The sequence below is a fragment of the Delphinus delphis genome, chromosome 4 (assembly GCF_949987515.2).
Source record: "Delphinus delphis chromosome 4, mDelDel1.2, whole genome shotgun sequence".
Classification (NCBI taxonomy): domain Eukaryota; kingdom Metazoa; phylum Chordata; class Mammalia; order Artiodactyla; family Delphinidae; genus Delphinus; species Delphinus delphis.
Window position 1 is genome coordinate 67,238,506 of NC_082686.1, and position 22,105 is coordinate 67,260,610.

The 22,105-nt window shown below is 36.0% G+C and overlaps 2 protein-coding genes across 3 annotated transcripts in view; both read left to right on the forward strand.

The window, feature by feature from the left end:
* The window catches only part of EAF2 (ELL associated factor 2), a 50,204-nt gene extending 43,046 nt beyond the window's left edge, over positions 1 to 7,158 (forward strand). Inside the window, exon 6 of the mRNA XM_060010751.1 lies at positions 6,727 to 7,158. Coding sequence (XP_059866734.1) covers positions 6,727 to 6,773 — 47 coding nt within the window. The 3' untranslated portion in view covers positions 6,774 to 7,158. The remainder of the gene's footprint in view (positions 1 to 6,726) is intronic.
* Positions 7,159 to 12,865: 5,707 nt separating this feature from the next.
* The window catches only part of SLC15A2 (solute carrier family 15 member 2), a 36,904-nt gene continuing 27,664 nt past the window's right edge, over positions 12,866 to 22,105 (forward strand). For both annotated transcript variants that reach the window (XM_060010752.1, XM_060010753.1), the window contains exons 1-3: positions 12,866 to 13,021; positions 14,857 to 14,944; positions 15,548 to 15,689. In XM_060010752.1, coding sequence (XP_059866735.1) covers positions 12,884 to 13,021; positions 14,857 to 14,944; positions 15,548 to 15,689 — 368 coding nt within the window. In that variant the 5' untranslated portion in view covers positions 12,866 to 12,883. The remainder of the gene's footprint in view (positions 13,022 to 14,856; positions 14,945 to 15,547; positions 15,690 to 22,105) is intronic.

The window sequence follows — 22,105 nt, forward strand, 5'->3', positions numbered from 1 at the left end:
CTCTCCTAGCTTCTGGTGGTTGCTGGCAATCCTTGGTGTTCCTTGGCTTGTAGACACAGTGCTCCAAACTTGGCCTCTGTCTTCCTTCTCTGTGTGTCTGTGTCCATATTTATTTTTTCTTTTTTATACCTTTTTTAAAATTTATTTTTATTACAGTATAGTTGAATTACAATGTGTTAATTACTGCTATACAGCAAAGTGACTCAGTTATATATATATATTTATTTATATTTATATACATTCTTTTTCATATTCTTTTCCATTATCACAGGATATTGAATATAGTTCCCTGTGCCATACAGTAGGACCTTGTTGGTTACCCATTCTATATATACCAGTTTCTATCTGCTAATCCCAAACTCCCAATCCAACCCTCTTCTACCACCCTCCCCCTTGGCAGCCACCAGTATATTCTCTGTACCTGATTCTGTTTCTGTTTCATAGATAGGTTCATTTGTGTCATCTTTTAGATTCCACATATAAGTGATATCATATGGTATTTGTCTTTCTCTTTCTGACTTACTTCACTTAGTATGATAATCTCTAGTTGCTTCCATGTTGCTGCAAATGGCCTTATTTCGTTCTTTTCTATGGCTGAGTAGTATTCCATTGTATATATGTATATATGTACCACATCTTCTTTATCCATTCATCTGTAGATGGGCATTTAGGTTGTTTCCATGTCTTGGCTATTGTGAATAGTGCTGCTATGAACATAAGGGTGCATGCATCTTTTTGAATTATAGTTTTGTCTGGGCATATGCCCAGGAGTGGGATTGCTGAATCATATGGTAATTATATTTTTAGTTTTCTGAGGAACTTCCATACTGTTTTCCACAGTAGCTATACCAACTTACATTCCCACCAACAGTGAAGAAGGGTTCCCTTTTCTCCATACCCTCTCCAGCAATTTTTTTTTTTTTTTTTTTTTGCAGTACGCGGGCCTCTCACTGTTGTGGCCTCTCCCGTCGTGGAGCACAGGCTCCGGACGCGCAGGCTCAGTGGCCATGGCTTACGGGCCCAGCTGCTCTGCGGCATGTGGGATCTTCCCGGACCGGGGCACTAACCCGTGTCCCCTGCATCGGCAGGCGGACTCTCAACCACTGCGCCACCAGGGAAGCCCCGCTCCAATTTGTTTTTGTTTTTATTTCTATTGCCTTGGGAGGCTGAACATACCCATTCTAACAGTAAATACGTAGAATCTTACAATCTAAAAATGAGAAGCAGGCATTCTTTTAATAATATAAACCATTTATGGAAATTACTTTCTACTAGGACAAATGAAATAACACATTTAAAAGAATTCATATTTTATTGATCATATCACATGGCTATAAAACAATGAGAATATAAATAAATAACAAAAATAGTTTAAAATACATGCTTAGAAACTTTGGAGCACATACCTAGTGACTTACATGTTAAAAGGAAATTACAGAGCTTCCCTGGTGGCGCAGTGGTTGAGAGTCCGCCTGCCAATGCAGGGGACACGGGTTCGTGCCCCGGTCCGGGAAGATCCCACATGCCGCGGAGTGGCTGGGCCCGTGAGCCATGGCCGCTGAGCCTGCGCGTCCGGAGCCTGTGCTCCACGACGGGAGAGGCCACAACAGTGAGAGGCCCGCGTACCACACACACACACACACAAAAGGAAATTACAATGAAATTATAAAATATTTATAATTAAGCAATATCAGAAATATCTCAACAGTTTTGGGGTGCAACCAAAATGATAGAGGGACATTTGTAGCCTCAAAATGTTCGTTTTTAAAAAAAATTGAAAATAAATGCGTGAAAGTTTCACCTTTAGGAACTAGAGGAACAATAAGACCTTAAAACAGGGAAAGAAAGTATTATAGGTTAGAATTGACATTAGTACAATAGATAGCAAAGAAACATTAGAGGATCAACAAGACTAAAAGTTATTTCTTTGAAAACTTATAAGAAGACCAACCTGTAACTAGGGCTGATGAAGAAAAAAAGAGTAAAACACAGTATTAGGAATGAAAAAGTGGTTAAAATTATAGTATGTTTTTATTTTTTTCATTATGAAAACTTTACAAATATTTTATCCCAGTATATTTGGCATAAAAATGGATGATTTTCTAGGAAAAAAGTATAATTTACCAAATCTGACTCAAAAAGAAGTAGAAAGTCTGAAGAAACCATTAACAATTAACGTCTCTTCCTCCTTCATCCTATCTCCATATCCCCAAGATGCTAGAAAATTGAAGATAATTTTACAGATGAATTTTAGCAGATCTTCAAGGAACAAACAATTCTTATCTTCTACAAACTGTTTCAGAGAATAGAAGAGTAGGGGAAGCAACCCAATTCGTTTATAATTCTAGGGTAATCTCAATATCAAAACTGAACAGGAACAAGACAAAAAGCGTTATAGACCAATTTCACTTAAGAACATGGATGTAAAATTACCAAATAAGATATTAGCAAATTGAATAACCACGGTACTTAAAACAAGCAAGCTAAATCATGACCAAGTAAAGCTCATCACAGAAGTGTAGGAAATGTTCAATATCTGGAATTATATCAATATAATTTACCACATTAACAGATTATAGGAATAAAGCCATATGATCATTTCAACAAATTTGAATTTGACAACAGTCAGTATTTATTAATTTTAAAACTTTTACTGAAGATTGAATATAAGGGAATTTCCTTAACGTTATAAAAGTTAATCACGAAGAACAAAACTACTGCCAACATTATACTAATAGAGACTCCAGAAGCATTTCCGTTAAAGTCAGGAAGAAGACAAGGAGGACTAATATCATGATTTCTATTCAACATTGTACTGAAGGTTCTAGAAAATGTGGTTAAACAAGTAAAAGAAATGAAAATAAGAATCGGAAACAGGAAATAAAATGATCCTTATTTGTAGACAATGTAATTGTCTACATAGAAAATCCAAAGGAATCCACAAACTATAGAAGTAGTAAAAGAATTTAGAAATATTGTGGATGCAACAATGGTATGGAAAAATCAGCAGCAATCTTGTTATACAAGTAGTAACCACTTGGAATTTCTTTCAAAAAAATAGTGAATTTCTTTGCTTGATATATTTTATCCAAACTTTAAGTTTCCTAAGAGGAAATAAACCCTTTTTTATTGTTAACTGCAGTCATCCCATTTTCAACCTTAGCAGACTCAACACCCTCTTTTATAACATATATTTAAGTCCCCTTTACTATTCTGAAATGAATTTCATAGCTTAATATCATCTAGGCACATATATCTTTGAAAATAATTAATGTAATATTAAGACAAAATAAAAATAGTTTATGGTAAAGTAATAGATATTCTACTTTGTAAATGTTCAGGCCTGGTGAGACAACATAACAAAGTGCCATATGTTTGCACTTAATTTTAATGAATATATTTGGAATTAAGGGAAGCAAGGCAATATTCAACTCATATGTCAATATTTTTTCTTTTTATTTATCTTGTTAAAATAAGGACTGGAAAGGTATATACATACATATTCATAGAATTGCGTACACAGATAAGTTTTGAGACGCTGTATTGCTGACCCAAAGCCAATGAGCAACATAGATATCACTGTGTTTTCAGAAACAATTTTAAACAATCTTTGTAAAGGTCTTAGAAGAAAAGTAAAGTCTTTCAGTTTACATGATAGTTGCATCCTTGTAAATTTCAGAGAATTTTATGTCTGTGCAAAAGGATACTTTTAGTTTATAAAAATGCAATTAGTTCTGGCCTTAAAATTATAAACAGACCTCTCAAGTACATGAGTATCCCACTGGACTTTCAAAAGTTTTACAGAATGTACAAGGGTTCTTTATTGTTCATGATTGGTCCTTGCATTACAAGACATTTAAGATTCCTAAGTTCCCTGTTCACTAAATGCCACTAGCAATCTTCAAATCACTGGGACAAGAGACCCCTCACGTACATTTCTGTAACATCTCCTAGAGGGCAGTATTGCTCTCATTGAGAAACATTGGTTTAGGTATCTGAATGCATTTGCTATGGGTATACTCTTTTTTCCAAGTTATAATTACCATTTTGATTGAAAACATATTTCCTTTACTAAGCATCTCATATTCAAAGGCTAATCTCATATCTTCAAAACAACATTTCAGCCAACAGCATGGTAATGCTGTGCTTATAACCTCCGTAGTATGAAGTCTATTAAGAAACACGGAACTCAGGACATTTGGGTTTGTGTCACTTGAGAAACTCATTTTATAGGCATCACATCAGGATAAACATTCTTATGCCATAATAAGTAGAAACTTAAGCCTTGAAAATAAGAAAATGGTCATGTGAACCAGATGCACAAATGAAGCTTTAGCAGGTTTCTTTATCAAGTGATGTAATTAGTTCTGGAGTTCATGCAGTGGACTGAGGTATCTTACAACAGTTTATATATGGCCTAAAAAGTACTCATCTTAAATTGGATATTAACTTCAAAATACGCCAGCTTTTGTTGATTGTGGAGTAGTTTAAAAATACAAGAGTTTGTTAACCATTGTAATTTACCACCCAAAAGATTTATCCAATCCTATAGCTTCAAATAAACCCCCTGTAATCAATGACTCCCAAATCTTTTGCAGCTGTAGCCTCTACCCTGAGCTTCAGACTTGTATATCCAATTGCCTATACCATATATACTTGAATATTTACTAGGTATTTCAAATGTACCTTGTTAAAAATTGAACTTGTGATTTTTTTTTACACAATCTTGTTCCTCTGGTTTTTCTCATCTCAGTAAATGATACCACCATTTATCCAGTTGTTTAGACCAGAAATCTTGGGGGTCATCCTTCACTTTTCTCTTTCTCTCATGTACTAAGTCCAGTACTGTTGATAGTCCTGTAAGCTCCATCTTCAAAGCAAATTATAAATCTGACCACTTAGCACCACCTTCACCTGAACCACCTGAGTCTAAGCCAGTATTACTTCTTTTTTCCCCAGTTTTATTGAGATATAATTAACATACAGCACTGTGTAATCTTAAAGTGTACAACTGTTTAACTACATACATCCTGAAATGATTACCACTATAGATTTAGCGACTGTCCATCATCTCATATACATAAAACATTAAAGAAATAGGAAAAAAATTTTTCCCTGAAACAAGAACTCTTAGGATTTACTCTCTTAACAACTTCCATATATAACATACAGCAGTGTTAATTATTTTTATCATGTTATACATTACATCCCTAGTATTTATCTTATAGCTGGAAGTTTGTACCTTTTGACTGCCTTTTATCTAATTTCCCCTCCCCACAACCCCCCACTCATGGTAGCCACAGATCTGATCTTTTTCTCTGAGTTTGTTTGTTTTTGAAGTATAATTGACCTACAACACTATGTTAGTTCTTGGTACACAGCATAGTGATTTGATATTTCTGTACATTTCAAAGCAATTACCATAGTCTAGTTGCCATCTGTCACCATACAAAGGTACTACATAGTTACTGACTATACTCCCCACAATGTACATTTCATACTTATCACTATTTTATAACTGAAAGTTTGTACCTCACCTATTTCTCTCCTCACCCTACCCACCTCCCCTATGACACCTGTTTTTTCCCTGTATTTGTCACTCTGTTCCTTTTTATATGTTCATTTGTTTTGTTTTTTAGACTCCACATATAAGTGAAGTCATACAATATTTGTCTTTCTTAAAGCTGATATTATATCTTACATGAGAAACTGCACAGACTCATAACTGTTTTCCCTGATTCCATGTTTCCTCCACACCATTATAGTCTATTCACTGATATACAATAGTGTTCAAGTCAGTTGCCTGTTTAAAATTTTCCAGTGAATTGAATTCCCATTACATTTCAAACAAAATCTAAAGTTTTTTCCATGATCTATACACCATGGTCTTCTGGATATCTTTCTGACCTACTTCCCTACATTCTCTTCCTCATTCATTCCACTCCAGCCACAGGGGTGTTCTTGCTGTCAGAGAACACAAGAAGCATGCTTCTGCCTTGGGGCATTTGTATTTGCTTTTACCTGAGCCTGGACATTTTCCCCCACCTCTGTATTTTCATTACTCTCTCTCTACATTTGGATCTCTGTTCTAATGTCCCACCTTGAGGAGGCATTCCTAACTACCCTATTTAAAATAGCATCTCTCACCACTCTCCCCAGACCCATCTAAATAGTGTAATATTTATCCCTACTTAGGATAAATATTACATTATATATTTGTTTATTGTCTGTCTCCCCCACTGGAATGTAAGTTCCGTGACTGTAAGAACATGGATGAATTACAAAAGAATCAATGATGAGGTACTCTTAACATACACTATTTAATGACTTTGACTGAGTTTGTAGTAAAAAATTATACGTTTTTTACTCTTCAGAATAGTCTGATCTTCTGAACCACATTTTCTCCTCATTTCCTGATGTAATTAAATCAGTGGTATAAAAGAAGGGTGATGTTGGTATGTGAAAGAAGATTAAAATATCAGTAGATGCCAAGTGATACTAAAACTATGCTGAAGATTGGTGGTTTATTTTTTCTTTACAGGTAATATTAATTCTTTGAGTTGCTACTGATGTGACTAATAATCAGATGGCTTATCCTATAATTTAAATACATAATGTTGGCTAAACAGGATCACCTTGGGGTTATATTTTGTAAAACATCTATGTTATCCAAAAATATTAAATATTAAATATTCAATTACTACAGTTTTCCTTTTTTTATTTTAGGAAATGATTTGCAGCTGAGTGAATCAGGAAGTGACAGTGATGACTGAAGAAATATTCAGCTATAAGTATAAAGTTTATAAGACATGTGATAATTTATTTTATATTAGGAATAAAAATTCCTAAGGCTGAGGAAAATGTATCTTAACTTTGATGATAAGAGAAATTTAATCTGATTCAGAATTTTCAGTTGATGTTACATTTTTTACCTTTTATGGGTACCGGCATTTTCATGTATTTTCATTTAATCTTAACAAAACTCCTAGGAAGTTTTACAGATGAGAAAACAAACTTCAGGGGTTAGGTTACTTGCCCACATATTGTTAACAAGTGGCAGATCAGGTGTTCTGAAGTTCAGGTTCAGTGTTCTGTTTTACCACACTGCTGTTTTCAATTGTGAATGGCAAAACTGTTGATTTATAATAAATGTCCTGGTTTTAATTACATCTCTGAGCCTTTCTATCTGATATTCCTTAAATTTTGGTTGAAAATTAAGCTAAAGTTTAGGGTAAAGGTGAAGCTAAGTAATTGTTTTAATGAAACAATTGTCCTCTTATCTCTCACACATTTTATCATGTTCTCTTATCTCTTTGATACTTTTTAATCATTTTCTTATTTTGCTTTTGAGAGTAAAAATAAGCATTTATGTTAATGAGATAAATAATATTTATACCTATAACATTTTTGAATTGGGGGGAAATGATAAATATTATAGTTGAGAGTCACTAACCAGCAGCAAGTTCTTTTTTTTTTTAATTAATAAACTTTATTTTTAAGAGCAGTTTTAGTTTCACAGCAAAATTGAGCAGAAAGTACAGAGAATTCTCATATACTCCCTGTTCCCACACATGCACAACCTCCCCAAGTATGAACATCCTGCCCCAGAGTGGTACCTTTTTTTTTTTGTATAATTGATGAACCTACATTCACACACCATCACCCAAAGTCCATAGTTTACATTAGAGTTCACTCTTTGTGTTGTACGTTATATGGGTGTTAACAAATGTACGATGACATTTATCCACCACTGTAGTATCATACAGGATAGTTTCACTGCCTTAAAAATCCTGTGCTCTGCCAATTCATTCCTCCACACCCCAACCCCTGGTAATCAGTGATCTTTTTACTGTCTGCTTAGTTTTGCCTTTTCCAGAATATCTTATAATTGAAATCATACATTATGCATCCTTTTCAGATTGGCTTCTTTCACCTAGTAATATGCACTTAAGTTTCCTCCATGTCTTTTGCATGCCTTAATAGTTCATTTCTTTTTAGCACTGAATAATATTATTACATTGTTTGGATGTACCATAGTTTATTTATCCACTAACTGATGATAATATAAGCGTGAAAGTAAGTTGGCTACAAAGGAACAAAAATCAGTGGGCTTTGAACTATTCCATAACACTACACTAAAACTCTAAAGTTAGTAAAGCTGTATCAGCACAAGGTATAAGTGTGACCTATGAATTATGTATTCATCAAATATCATCTACAGTTTGGCAAGAAGGCATTCTTAGACATGTCAGAATTCAGGAATTGTATCATTCACATATCATTCATGTAATAATTACTTTAGTAATTTCTGATTTATTAAGAGATGAATCAAAATTACCAACTCAAGAATGGGAAAAATATTATAAAAATATATTCTAAAAAGGTTGAAACCTTCTTCAAAGGGACTAACTCAATTCGTAGGAGTAGTATAATATATAATATATATTATTATATTGGGTTGGCTAAAAAATTCATTTGGGTTTTTCTGTAAGATGGTATGGAAAAACCTGAACGAACTTTTTGGCTAACCCAATATTTATTATAAATAAATATTTATTACAAATATATATAATCTTACCTGGGTGGTGGTTGTGTGAGTTACACATATGTAAAAAATAGTGGAGTTTTATATTTAAGATTTGTGCCTTTTAAGTTACGTTTAATTTTAAAAGTCCACAAACAAAATCAGTAGAAAAAATATTTGCAACATAGAGGGTGGCACAGCTGTAACATAAATGATATAAAGGTAGATCTTACAAACTTACAAGAAGGGGACAAACAACTCAATAGAAAAAAGGGAATGAATCTTCACTTTTGAAAATTATAAAAACATTTTTGTCACAGCAATCTCACTTCTAGAAATTCATTCTACAGATACATTTGACTTATTTGCAAGGTTATTATTACAGTATTATTTATAATTGCAAAAGACTTAAAAAAATCTGAATGTGAACCTTTTTTTATTGATTTTTGAAGTGATTTATATACTCTGGACACAAATCCTTTGACAATATATGTAATATGAGTATTTTCTCCCACTTTGTGAGTTGTCTTTTTACTCTTAATGGTATCTTTTGGTGAACAAAAAGGTTATTGATTTTTTTTTTTTTTTTTTTTTTTTTTTTGCGGTACGCGGGCCTCTCACTGTTGTGGCCTCTCCCGTTGCGGAGCACAGGCTCCAGACGCACAGACTCAGCGGCCATGGCTCACGGGCCCAGCCGCTCTGCGGCATGTGGGATCTTCCCGGACCGGGGCACGAACCCATATCCCCTGCATCGGCAGGCAGACTGTCAACCACTGTGCCACGAGGGAAGCCCAAAAAAGTTACTGATTTTAATACTGTCCCATATATCAATTATTTTTCTTTTATGGTTACCATATTTTATGTCTTATTTAAGAAATCTTGGCTTATCCACAGCCATAAAGATGCTCTCTTACGTTTTCCTCTAAAAGCTTTAATTTTTTAAACTTTGACAGATCTGTAATCTGTATTGAATTGGTTTTTATGCATGGTGTAAGATATATTTACACCATGCATAAAAACATGGGTAAACATATTTTTTTCCATATGAGTATCTAGATGGTGTGTTTTTTTTTTATTATTTATTTATTTTGTTTGTTTGTTTTCTTGCGGTACACGGGCCTCTCACTGTTGTGGCCTCTCCGGTTGCGGAGCACAGGCTCCAGACGCGCAGGCTCAGCGGCCATGGCTCACGGGCCCAGCCGCTCCGCGGCATGTGGGATCTTCCCGGACCGGGGCACGAACCGGTGTCCCCTGCATCGGCAGGCGAACTCTCAACCACTGCGCCACCAGGGAAGCCCTAGATGGTGTTTTTTTAGTTAAAAACACCATCATTTCCCCCACTGCACTGCAGTGTCACGTTTGTCATAACTGATGCCTCAGTATATGTGTGGGTCTTTTTCTGCACTCTGTTCTGTTGCATTGGTTGCCTTATCTATCTTTGTGTCTGTTCCACTCTGTTATAATTACTATAGCTTTATAATAGGTCTCCTACTGGTTAGTGCAAATCCTCCACTATTGTTCTTCAAGATTGCCTTTGCTATTCTTCGCTTTTTGTATCTCTATATGAATTTTAAAAATCAACTTGTCATTTTCTACACTCACAAAACCTGTTGGATTTTGTGTTGCAATTATAGATTGATTGGGGGATTACTGACATTTTTGCTGAGGCTTCCAAATCATGAGCATGGTATGTCTCTCCATTTATTTAGATCTTTAATTTCTTTCAATAATGTTTTAAGAGTGGTTAGTGTTGATGTCTTAGACATCTTTCAATAGATTTATTCCTAGGTATTTTTTATGCTTTTAGAGCTGGTATAATGTTTTAAATTCCCTTTTCTATTTGTTTTTGCTGATATTTAAATACAATTTATTTCTATGTGATGATTTTGTATTCATACACCTTGCTAAACACATGTTCTCTTTTAATTTCATATTTGCCTCTTCTCTGACTATATTAGTATCTGTCATTTTCAGCCTCCTTTTTGTACATGATTGTAAAATATCACTCTCTTCTGTCATAATCATTGAGGTCACAAATATTTTTTACTCTTATCACTGATATTTTAGATTCTTTCACTCTTATTTTTTTTTATCTTTCAAGAGTTTGTACTCATTTCTATTCAGGAATTGCTTTTCTCTTTGATCTTTTCCCTTTTATCCTTCTATCTGATTTCAACTTAGCAAAAATGATGGTGTACAAGAGGCATCTTGATAAGATAGAAAAGGCTCTAGAATAGGTCTTGGAGGCTGGGAGGCTCTTCTGTAATATTCTTCAGGCTAGACTAGGAAAAGGATTTCAAACCAGTGTTCACCAAATCCCTATTATAAGAATTACCAGAGATGCTTATTAAAAATAAAAGTTCTTAGATACCTACTTAGATCTATTCAATAAGACTTTTCAAAGCAAAGGCCTGTAAATTGTGTGTGGTGTGTGTGTGAATTGCTGTGAAAATTTGTAGTTATAAATATATATACAAATATAAATATATATGTAAATATATATATCCCTAAGTGATTTTTAGCATCAGGGAAGTTTAGTTTATGTAGGACAAGATTAAGATTCCTTCCATCTCTGATACTATTCGATTTTATAAATGCTAGCATGGTATTGCCATAATCAAAAGAAGAATTTCACCTAAACAAACGAGTATCAGAGAACCAATGCCAGTACTCTAAAGTCTGGTATTTAGGGCACCTATAAGCACAAATGAATTGGTGCCTTGCCTACCGGTGCTATTCCATCTGCTCTGAGAGATCAAATGCTATTCCAGAGGTACAAGGCCAGAGCAGGGGGAGCCGGTGATATAATTAGATCTTAAAAGCATCTGTGCCTCTAGTGGTTAATTTGACTAGTAAGTTTTGACTGTTCATCTGTTTTGTATCCAGAGTCATTAACCAAACTAGGTCAGAAAGTGCAGTACTTCCTGAAAGAATAACTGTAGCTTAATCATTAATGTCACAAACAGAAATGAAGTGGACCCTTCTTTGGGTAAAGGTTGATGGGAGAGAAGCAGGAGGAGGAGTGAGTAGAAGCTGGGAAAACATGGTCAAAGTCTAAGATGGAGTTTAGGGAGGAAAGGGTAGAGTTTCTCCTGGTCTTATTTGTCAATAACTCAAATAGGTAATGTAAGAATTTTATGAGGGAGAGAGTCATAAGTTCTCATATTCTAAAATAAAATAATTCATTCTCCTGTTTCCTGACTTCTTTTTTGGTTTAGTCCTCATTTTTCTTATTGCTCTCTAGCCATTCTTTTCCTTTTTCTTTTGATTGACATCTAGATGGGCACCGTACTCTCTTGTTCTTTTACCTCTTTGACTTAGCAAAAATAATACTGTCTAAAATATATCTATCATTGTCATCTCTGTTCTTGTTCCTCCTCTGATAAGAACTAAATATTATATTCTGGAGTCATTTGGGAGTCCATTCACTGAAAATTAAGAAATATGATGTTTATAATGGTTCCTAGAAAATAACTGGCTCATAATTTTTACACAAATTAAATTTTATTTACTAATTAAATGATGGATTCATCTTGAAGTGAGAAAATGAAAACACAGGGAATGAATTTAGTAAAGGAGAAGAATGATTCCCAAATGTACATCACCAACCCTTTCCTTTTGTTTTCTTCAGCTCCACCTCTTTAATTGCTTATAAGACATTTCTAGTTGAACTTTATTATGCTGAAAACCAAAAATCAACATTTTTTGTATCTCTCCAAATTCTGTTTCCCTCTTTGATGCATTTCATTTCCCCTACATTGCTATGTTTTTATTTCCATAGTTTCCATTCCTAAGTAACGACCACAGGCATTACTGATACTAATCTGTAGTGGCATAGTGAAAATTCCAGATCTGCCACTTACTGGCCACATGACTTTGGACAAATTACATAACCTCTTAGGACATTAGTTCCTATAAAATGCGGATAGTAGTAAGAATTAGAACATGTAGATATAATATATATGTGTGTGTGTGTGTGTGTGTGTGTATAAACCTTCCCCACAATAGGTGTGCAATAAATGGTAGCTATTATTACCCTGAAATCGATTTCAAAATCTGCTCTAAGCTATGCTCCAGGCATTGTGTTCTTAACTAATTTTCACTCATTTGAAATTTTCCAGCATTATACTGTCTCATCCCGTGATGTGTTATTCTCACTCCCCTGTGACATAAATGTTCTTTTGAACTAGTCTCTGAGACCCAATCCTTCCTTTCTCTATAGCTTTCTGCTTTGCAGGCGGCTGCTGACGCCTGACACCCACAGGGTTAAACCTAGTTGCTGAAGCCACCCCCTCTTCCCCTCCCAGTCCCCCTTTTCACAGTAGCCTGGCAGCTGTCCCAACTGCCTACCGAAGCCAAATGCTTGAAGAGAGAGAGAGTAAGGAGCCAGCCATGAATCTCTTCCAGACAAATGAGTTCAAGGAAACTCCTTTTTTACCTGTCTCCCCTGAAGAGGTACCACCTCGACCCCCCAGCTTTCCAAAGAAGCCATCTCCGGTGAGTCTTCAGATTCAGTTCTGTCTCTGGTAGGAACAGACTTACTCCTTTGGTTCTCCTCCTTGGCCCCTGGAGCTTCACGCTGAGCTGTGTTAGAGTATTAAAAACTATTCTCTCTTGGAGTTAGAATTAACCTGTAAACCAAACCTAAACAGAAGTTTCCTTTAACTTAGGAGAGGAAGCAGCAGAAAGAGGTAGAGTTCTTCAGTTGGTATCCAGGACTTGGCTATATTTCATTGTATATTCTGAGTTTCTCTGGGGTGGAAAAAAAGCAATTTGAATGTCCAGGGAAACTTGGCAAGTACTCCTTTCTGGAGAACTGTGTGTGATTGTTCTTTCTTCACCAAAAAAAAATCTCAGCCCTTAGTTTCCCCTGTGCACAGAATCTATGCTGACCACCAAGAGAAGTTTTAGAATAGATCTAGTTTCTGTTACTGTGTTCCAGTTTACAGTGGGAGAAAGGACAGAGAAACAAGAGAGTAATAATAATGTTTTACTTTATACACTTGTTAAAGCACTTGCCAATTCTTATTCAGTCCTCATATCAAAATCCTGTAAATGGAGAGGATACAGACATACTAGCCAGTATTTACTGAATTCTTACTACAGGCAAAGAGGTAACTGTAGTAGTATTCTAGAGGTGGTAGTTTCTTTGGAATAACAAAACTGAAGTATAAAGCCAAGTATAGTGACATGGCCTGGATCAGTATGTTAACACAGCCAGTGACAGTGTTACATAGCTAGTAGAAATGTGTTACTAAACTTCAGTTTGCATGATTCTCGAGCTGTGAGCTGGGAAGGTAATAAGACTAATTCATATTGTCTTCCAAGCAAGTTTTTATCATATGTTAATGTATATTAATATTTTGGAGGGTTGTTTTTATATATCCATGTGGATAAAAGAATGAATACATTAATTTATTTAGTTATACATTTTCTGGTCCCAAAGAATTTGAGGCTGCTTACAAAGATGTATGTACATCTTATGAATAAGAAAAGGCAATAAAAATCTCATGATAAGATTTGATTGAACCAAGGACACATATCTCCATCCCCCTCTCATATTGACTGGACTATCATAATGGGTAAGGATTTGAAATAATACGTGATGTTCCTTTTATTCTGACTGATACAGTGCATGAAATAGCGTAGTCCTTTTAATGCCCAAAAGGATTAACATGAAAATGTTATAGAATCTCTCTTTCATAGAAACAATGGCCATTTAATTTGACAAGATTTAAGAACTCTCTGCCCAAGGTCAAGGTGATCAGTCATCTTACCTTTAGCAATCTGTACTAGGCTCTGTGCCTGGCTTCAGTAGCCACTGAATGGGAAACCTTCATGTTGCTAGGATTTTTCCCAGCAGAGTGAATGGGGCAAGTGGAAACAGAAAGGTTAATCCGCACAGTGGAGCTAAGCAGGATACTGACATGTGAGTGTGACTGCCTGGACATCAAGTGCTCCATAGGCCAACTCTTTGTTATGTTCCTGAAAATAAGTATGATTATTCTCCTACTCAGAGCCCCAGGCTTTTCATTTAGTACTTGTGGGAAGATGAACAGGTCCTGGTGTCTAGTATCAAGGAATGCCTGAGCAGTTTCATGGTAAATGAATTGAGGAACAAAGTAATATTCAGAATAGCTTCTCACTGCTAAATCAGCAATGCAAGCACTTTTAGTGTGATACTGGCTGTTTCATGAAGAGCAGGGGCCATTGTTTCGCATGACCTATCATGGCAACTTAAAATAAATGATTTTTTTCTGTTGTGGAGCAATCTAATGGTTTAAACAGGGAAATATAGTTCATGCTTGAACCATTGCCTTTTTGTTTCTTAGAAAATCTGTGGCTCCAACTATCCACTGAGTATTGTCTTCATTGTGGTGAATGAATTCTGTGAGCGCTTTTCGTATTATGGCATGAAAGGTAATTTTGTGTCCCTGAGTCCTACTCTTCTCCACTCACTCTCACCCCATGTTTGTAACAACCTATCTCATATGCACTTATTTCCCTTATCTACTCTTTCTGCCTTCATCCAATTGGTCCTTTCCTTTGGCGAAGACTTCCAAAAAATGCCTCATGGGATTTCACCTACTAACTCATACAGGCCAAGAACAGAAAGGCCAAGTGGAAATCAGAACACAGCCTATGAGAATATAAGTGGAAAAACTCTCATCATCGACATTCCATTCTTCATTTCTGTTCCTCGGGTCTATGGATTATATCATTGCTGGGAAGGAGAAGGAAGGGATATTAGAAGCCCCATGTTATCTTTTGGATTAGCCTAAATGATGCTGTGTACACGTAGACTGAAGGGAGGAGTATTGCATTTGTATACTAAGCATAGCCCCATTTACTCCCACAACTCCAAGGGGCCCTGCTTCTACTGCCCAGCAATCACCCCTCATCACTTCACTGATAGGAGTGTTGAAGGTCAAGATCAACTTCAAAGACCATATCAAATGTTCTTCTGCTCCATAAATCATTTTAATGCATCTATTTTGTTTTGTCTCTCTTTTTTTGCTTCAGCTGTGCTGACCCTGTATTTCCTGTATTTCCTGCACTGGAGTGAAGACACTTCCACATCTGTATACCATGCCTTCAGCAGCCTCTGTTATTTCACTCCCATCCTGGGAGCAGCCATTGCTGACTCATGGTTGGGAAAATTCAAGTAAGGATGATGGGAGGTCACAGTCCAAGAAGCTGCACATATTAATTGTGCAGAGACTATCACTTCTAGCCTCTTGCTTCCAAGCAAGAACATGCTTATGTCATCCATGACAAATAAGAATCTCTCTCAGACTGACAATACAGAAAGGTTTTGTCTCTTCATTATCAGTTTTTCCAATATTTCTATACCCTTTTCAGTCAGCAGGTTTTTTTCTTTTATCTAATTTTAATCTTCCATTCTGTAATTTAAGACTAGTTCTTGTTCTGATCTCAGGTGATAGAGATTGCTACCCACAAGAAAATTTATAATTCAATGTAGTTATTTGATATACTATCCATCTCTTCTCTAGATTGAGTCATCCCAACACTTTTACTATCTTCTTATGAATCCCTCTTTTTAGCTCTTTTACCATCTCTGTTTCTCTTCTCTAACCTTCTGTAGTTTATTTCTTAATAATATAATAAATATCTTCATGAATTAGACTAATGGTCTATTCAGTTCAGTATCTTTTAAGTCCCTGAAAATAGCACCAAGAGATATGTTTGGGACAGTGTTATTTTTGTCCCCTATAACATCATCCTCATGGGCTAGAGATGGCTCTTAGATATCCATCACTCAGGTATTTTCTGTAGACTTGTCATCTATGGAATTGTCTAAATTAGCATTTCTCAAACTGCATTCTGTTGAAAATTGGTTGTATAGGATCTAATGAATGTTATATGGGAACATAAAGCTCTCATAGTCAAATAAGTTTGGAAAATGCTAGGCTGAATAAAGCTAAAAAGGTATCTTTACTGCATGACTTCTTACAGCCTTTAACTTGTGAACTCATACTATAAAATATCCAAGAGGAGGTTATGGTATGTAGTATTTTCCAAACTTATTTAACCGTGGAATATTTTTCCAGGATTTCTTGTGGACCTAGTGTTCCAAGGAATCCTCTTTAGTAAACATTGGTTTCTATCTCACTTTGACCTAGATATATTCATTCTTCTAAAGTTTTTAATCAGCACCCAATATAGCGCTACAACCACAACTTAGTACTAAACACAGTTTCTTGCCTTGGGAAAGGTATGGCAGGTGGCTGAGATCTATGTTTGCTCCTTATGTAGTAGTAGTTACCGAGTCCATCCAGATAGAGGGTTGGCACTATGTGCAGAAAGAAAGTATAAACCATGGTATATAGTCTTCATTCAGTTATAGAATAAAAGACTCACATATATCACGTAGTAATTTTATTTATTTTTAAAATGACTTCTTTTAAGATTGAAAAAGTATAGATCTGAGATTTGGTAAGTAATAGCTTCCTGACTATTTCAGAGGAAATTTAGCAACCTCCACTCGTGCCCTCAATCTCAATCCTTTATGAGGTACTTTTAATTTTTTTTGAATTTATTTTTATTGAGGTATAACTTACATAAAGTACACAAATCCAAAAGTCTTAAATGTACAGCTGGATGAATTTTTACAAATGTATCACCGTCACCTAGATCACTCTCCTTGGTGTCTTTGTACCCTCAATACCTCCATCTCTTTCCTTCAAATTCTTCCTCAGAGACACTCTTTGTGATTCCTGTACCTAGAAGCAAGGGCAAATATGAGACCTTTAAACAAACAAAATTATTGTTAACCTTTCTTTTTCTATCTTCTTTTTTAGATTTTTAAAAGAATCACTACCTTCAGATTTTTAAAAGAATCACTTATTATTTGTTGCCTTCCTTTCTCACTCTTCATTATCACTCCTTAGGGTGGAGTAATGTAATGCAGTGCAGTAGAATCCAATCAGATTCAACTTAAGCTGATCGAGTTTAATTCAGTAAATGTTTATTGAGCAACTTCTATTTGTCCAAAGAACCATGAGGTATAAAAAGATGAATAAGACATAATACCTGCTTCATGGTGTTCATATTCAACTAGCTTTAATACAAAGCAGATTACGGTAAGTGAAATAATATATAGTATGTCATCTTTTTATCCTATTGAAATTCTTCTCTCTTAGATCACTGGTAATGATCTCCTTGTTATCAAACCCAGTGGTCTTTTCTAAATTCTTATTCACTTTGAACGTGTTTTAACATTTTAGTCTGTTATCACTCCTAAATTCTTGAAACTTCCTGGGCTTCTCTAACACTGTATTTTCTGGCTCTTTTACTTTTTTGGATTCTTCCTCATTTGGCTTTTCTTTTGCTTTTTGTTTACTTTACTCTTTCCTGAATGTAAGCATTTCCCCAGTGTATACCTTTTACCCTCTTCCCTTTCTCCAGATTCTCCCTTAGCAGGCTCTGCGGTGTCAGTTTTACCTATATGCTAATGGCTCCTCAAACTCTGTAATCTTAACCTGTCACTCAAGCGCCCTTATGCATTATAACTGCATGTTAGCATTCATCTCCTGGATATTCCACCTTATCCTCTCTCCTAGCTTTCCTATACTCCCACATCCAATCAGTTTTCAAATTCTGCCAATTCTATTTCTATAATCTCTCTCACATTCTCCCTCCTCAACACTGAATCCCATGGCCATCAATCACCACTACTCTAGTTTTGGTTTTCATTAGCCTCTAAACTGGGCTATTGAAATGGACGTGTATGATGTTTTCATTGCTTCCCATATCTTTTGTTCACAATTGAGTCTGTGCACTTCTGTCAAATTAATCTTCCTAAAAGAAATCTCTGTTCATATTACTACTCTGCTCAAAAATTTCTGCTAACACACTGTCTACTAATCTCATCCAACTTACCTTTCTGCTCTTATTATCATACTCCCTTTCAAAAATGTACACTAGAGAAAAACCAAATACTAATACTTACCTAATGATAAACAGGGACATTTCTTTTCCATGTCTGTTTGCATAGTTTCTACTTCATGGAATCTCCTTCCTCCCAGCCTTCTATGTCCAAACCCTTTAACGCTCAGTTCAAATTCCACCTATGCAGTGGAGTATTCTCTGCCCCACGTCTTTCACCACTAGCCAGAAGTAATCTAAAGTTCTCTGAACTCATTTTTTACCCTCATGTGACATTTACCAAACTCTGTCTTATCACAACTATTGTATATGAATCTAATACCTTCTTCAGACACTTAGAAGACAAAGTCTCATTTATATTTTTATCCACAGCACCTAGAACAGTGCCTGGTACATAACAGGCCCACAGCACAGCAAGTGTTTCAATTAATAAATTTATTCACCCTCAGATACTCAAATGTAGGCACAAGACTGAGGTAGGTGTGGGCAGGTGTGAAGATGACTTATTTTGTTGTGGGTATTGTGATTCCTTTTTTTTTTTTTAATCTCTACTTCAGCTACTTTTTTAAAATAAATTTATTTATTTATTTTTGGCTTAAAACCAGATTCATTTATTATATCACAATTCTGTAAGTGAGAAGTTGGAGGCAGTCAGTTGGCTCACAGGTCTGGGTGTCTCCTAGGTTGGACTCTGGGTAATAATCTACCACCAGCCTCATTCGTTGTTGCCTGAATTCATTTCCTTGTCATTGTAGGTTCTTATTTTCTTGCCATCATTCAGGTGGAGGTGTCCCCTTTCCTTGACACATGGTTCTTTCCATATTCAGGCTATCAGTATGGTGTATCAAACCCTTCTCGAACTTTGAATCTCTTCCCCTTCTGTTACCAGAGAAAAGTCTCTGCTTTTAAGGGCTCATATGATTAGATCAGGCTCATCTAGTTAATCTCACTATCTTACTGTCAATTGTGTCATATAATATAACATAATTAAAGAAGTGACATCTCATTATAGTCATAGGTTCCAGGGATTAGGGTGAGACATCACTGGCACCATGGCATACGACAATAAGGGGTAGTGACAAAGAGCATTCTTATGTCAACATCTGCTTTGTGCCTCAAGAGTAATAGCCTTGATTACCTTTGACACTTGATAATAATAAAAGAAATATTTTAGGGCTTCCCTGGTGGCGCAGTGGTTGAGAGTCCGCCTGCCGATGCAGGGGACATGGGTTTGTGCCCCGGTCCTGGAGGGTCCCACATGCCACGGAGCGACTGGGCCTGTGAGCCATGGCCGCTGAGCCTGCGCGTCCGGAGCCTGCACTCCGCAACGGGAGAGGGCACAACAGTGAGAGGCCTGCGTACCACAAAAAAAAAAAAAAAAAATTTAAATAATATGGGAATTTTTATTTGATGACAACATTTTTAATTAATTCCTGAAATAGAAGAACACCAACATTTGTGAAAATATGAGAAAAGTTCTGTCCGTTTATAGTAAAGAAAATATTTCCTCTTTTTGAACAAAGATGATTTTTTGAAGCTCTATAAAAAAAGAAATAGGATTATAAAAATATCTAAGTCCCAAGGTTCCAATAGATTCTGCTAGGTGTGTGACTTTTTGGATAGTTTCCTTTTTCCTAAGGAAGGAGCTATTTGAGCATCGTGTAACTTTCCACCATTAATTCTCTTGGAGCACAAAATTATCACCTCTGTGTATCCTCTGCACTGCATCCAGGGCAACCACACTCACATATTAAGGTAGCGGGCCCAGCATTTATCTATAAATTTAGAGCCTTTCTTACTGTGAAAACATCATGGACTAATAAAAAACATCTAGGAATTGTTATGAGTTGCCTGAGATACTTTCCCCGTACATTTTTAAATTATTACTTAATTTTGATATTTCTTTCTTTGGAAATAGATTCTCTGTTGATTTTACAAGAAACCATAAATTCTTAAGGAGTGATCAGTCAACTATTTGCTTTGCACTATTTCAAGCAAACGACAATATTACATGATAATAAAGCAGTGAACTTCTTAAATTAGACATGTGCATTAAAACAAACCCTTCCTGGTTGGAAACCCAAGTGACTGTCATTAGCCACTTTAGTATCACAGCAGGTTACACAAATTATTATTACATTTAATTAGCATTCTGACAAATTGAGGAATTCTTTACCTGCATTCAGATTACACACAGAAAATGATTTGAAAGCATTTCCTGCCGTGAAAACACCAAAGCAAATCAAAGAAATCAGCTCCAATCTTATCTTTATCTTGACTGTGTTGGGTCTTCGTTGCTGTGTGCGGGCTTTCTCTAGTTGCGGTGAGTGGGCTTCTCATTGCGGTGGCTCTCTTGTTGCAGAGCACGGGCTCTAGGTGCATGGGCTTCAGTAGTTGTGGCACACGGCCTCAGTAGTTGTGGTGCACAGGCTTAGTTGCTCCGTGACGTGGGATCTTCCCGGACCAGGGCTTGAACCCGTGTCCCCTGCACTGGCAGGCGGATTCTTAACCATTTTGCCACCAGGGAAACCCTGTGGTTGCTTTTTAAATAACAAAACTCTTTGGGGATGAATTGGTATCTCTTTCTGAGAGAAAGTGAGTTGGAGAAAACATGAGTAACTTGTTCTATCGGGGGGTGTGTGAGCTCACATGTACAAAAACAATGATGACAGCAACATAAGCATATAAGTATTTAAAACTCCTCTCCTTTTCTTCAGATGTTATCTTCAGGATGAAAAACATCCTATAACATTAGAAACATCTGAATTTAGTAAACAACTTCTATTAAAAGTGCTTCCTCTGTTTGCAGTCGCAGAATCATAGCTTTGTTAAGAGAAAATGGGTACCCAGGGTCCCTGACTCTTGTATAAGGAACTCGCTATGTCAGGAAAGAGGTGAACCTTCCTTCAGGGCTACACACAGGAAAGAGTAGCCAGTGGATATACAGTGGAAAAGAAAATTTTTAAGCATGGACACTGGATTTTTATTATTTCTATAAACATCTACTGAGAGGGTTAATTACATGCTCAGATGCAATTTTTGATGCTTAGTTGCTTTTAAGAGAGAATAACATTTTTAGTCATAGTCCCTAGTGTTGGTTTTTACCTTGTGACCTGTGCCTATTACTCTGGACTCCTGATCATGGCAATCACTAAAAGCCACTCTCTTAAATATGTTTATTGCCAAATATGCTTTTGGATGTCTTCTCTACAATTTCTGGGGTTTTTTTGAGTGTGTCTATAGCATGTCCTTCCCCCACTATTTTTTTTTTTTTTTTGGTCTCATCAGAGCTGACCCTCTTTATCCTAGGTCTCTTCCTCTGCCATCAGAGGAAGTATGTACAATAATATATGCCTACTGCACATACTCCTTCTCAGTTCCTAAGCTTTAACTAAAAATGTCTCTGGCTTTTGATATTCTTACAGTTAAATAAAATTTAAAACTTCTTTCTCTTCCCTTTCCTTTTTCCACATTAACTTGTTCATGATAAAATTGAAGGAATGCTGGGCTGTAAGAAAGTGGAAGTTCTAGACCTAATCCTAATACTAATTAGAATGTCACCTTAAAAATATCCTTTGACTTCTCTGGATTTCACTTTCCTCATTTGCAAATGGAAGATTGGTCAAGTCTATCTAAAACAGATCTGTGTCCTGTGGTTGGGATTGTAATGAC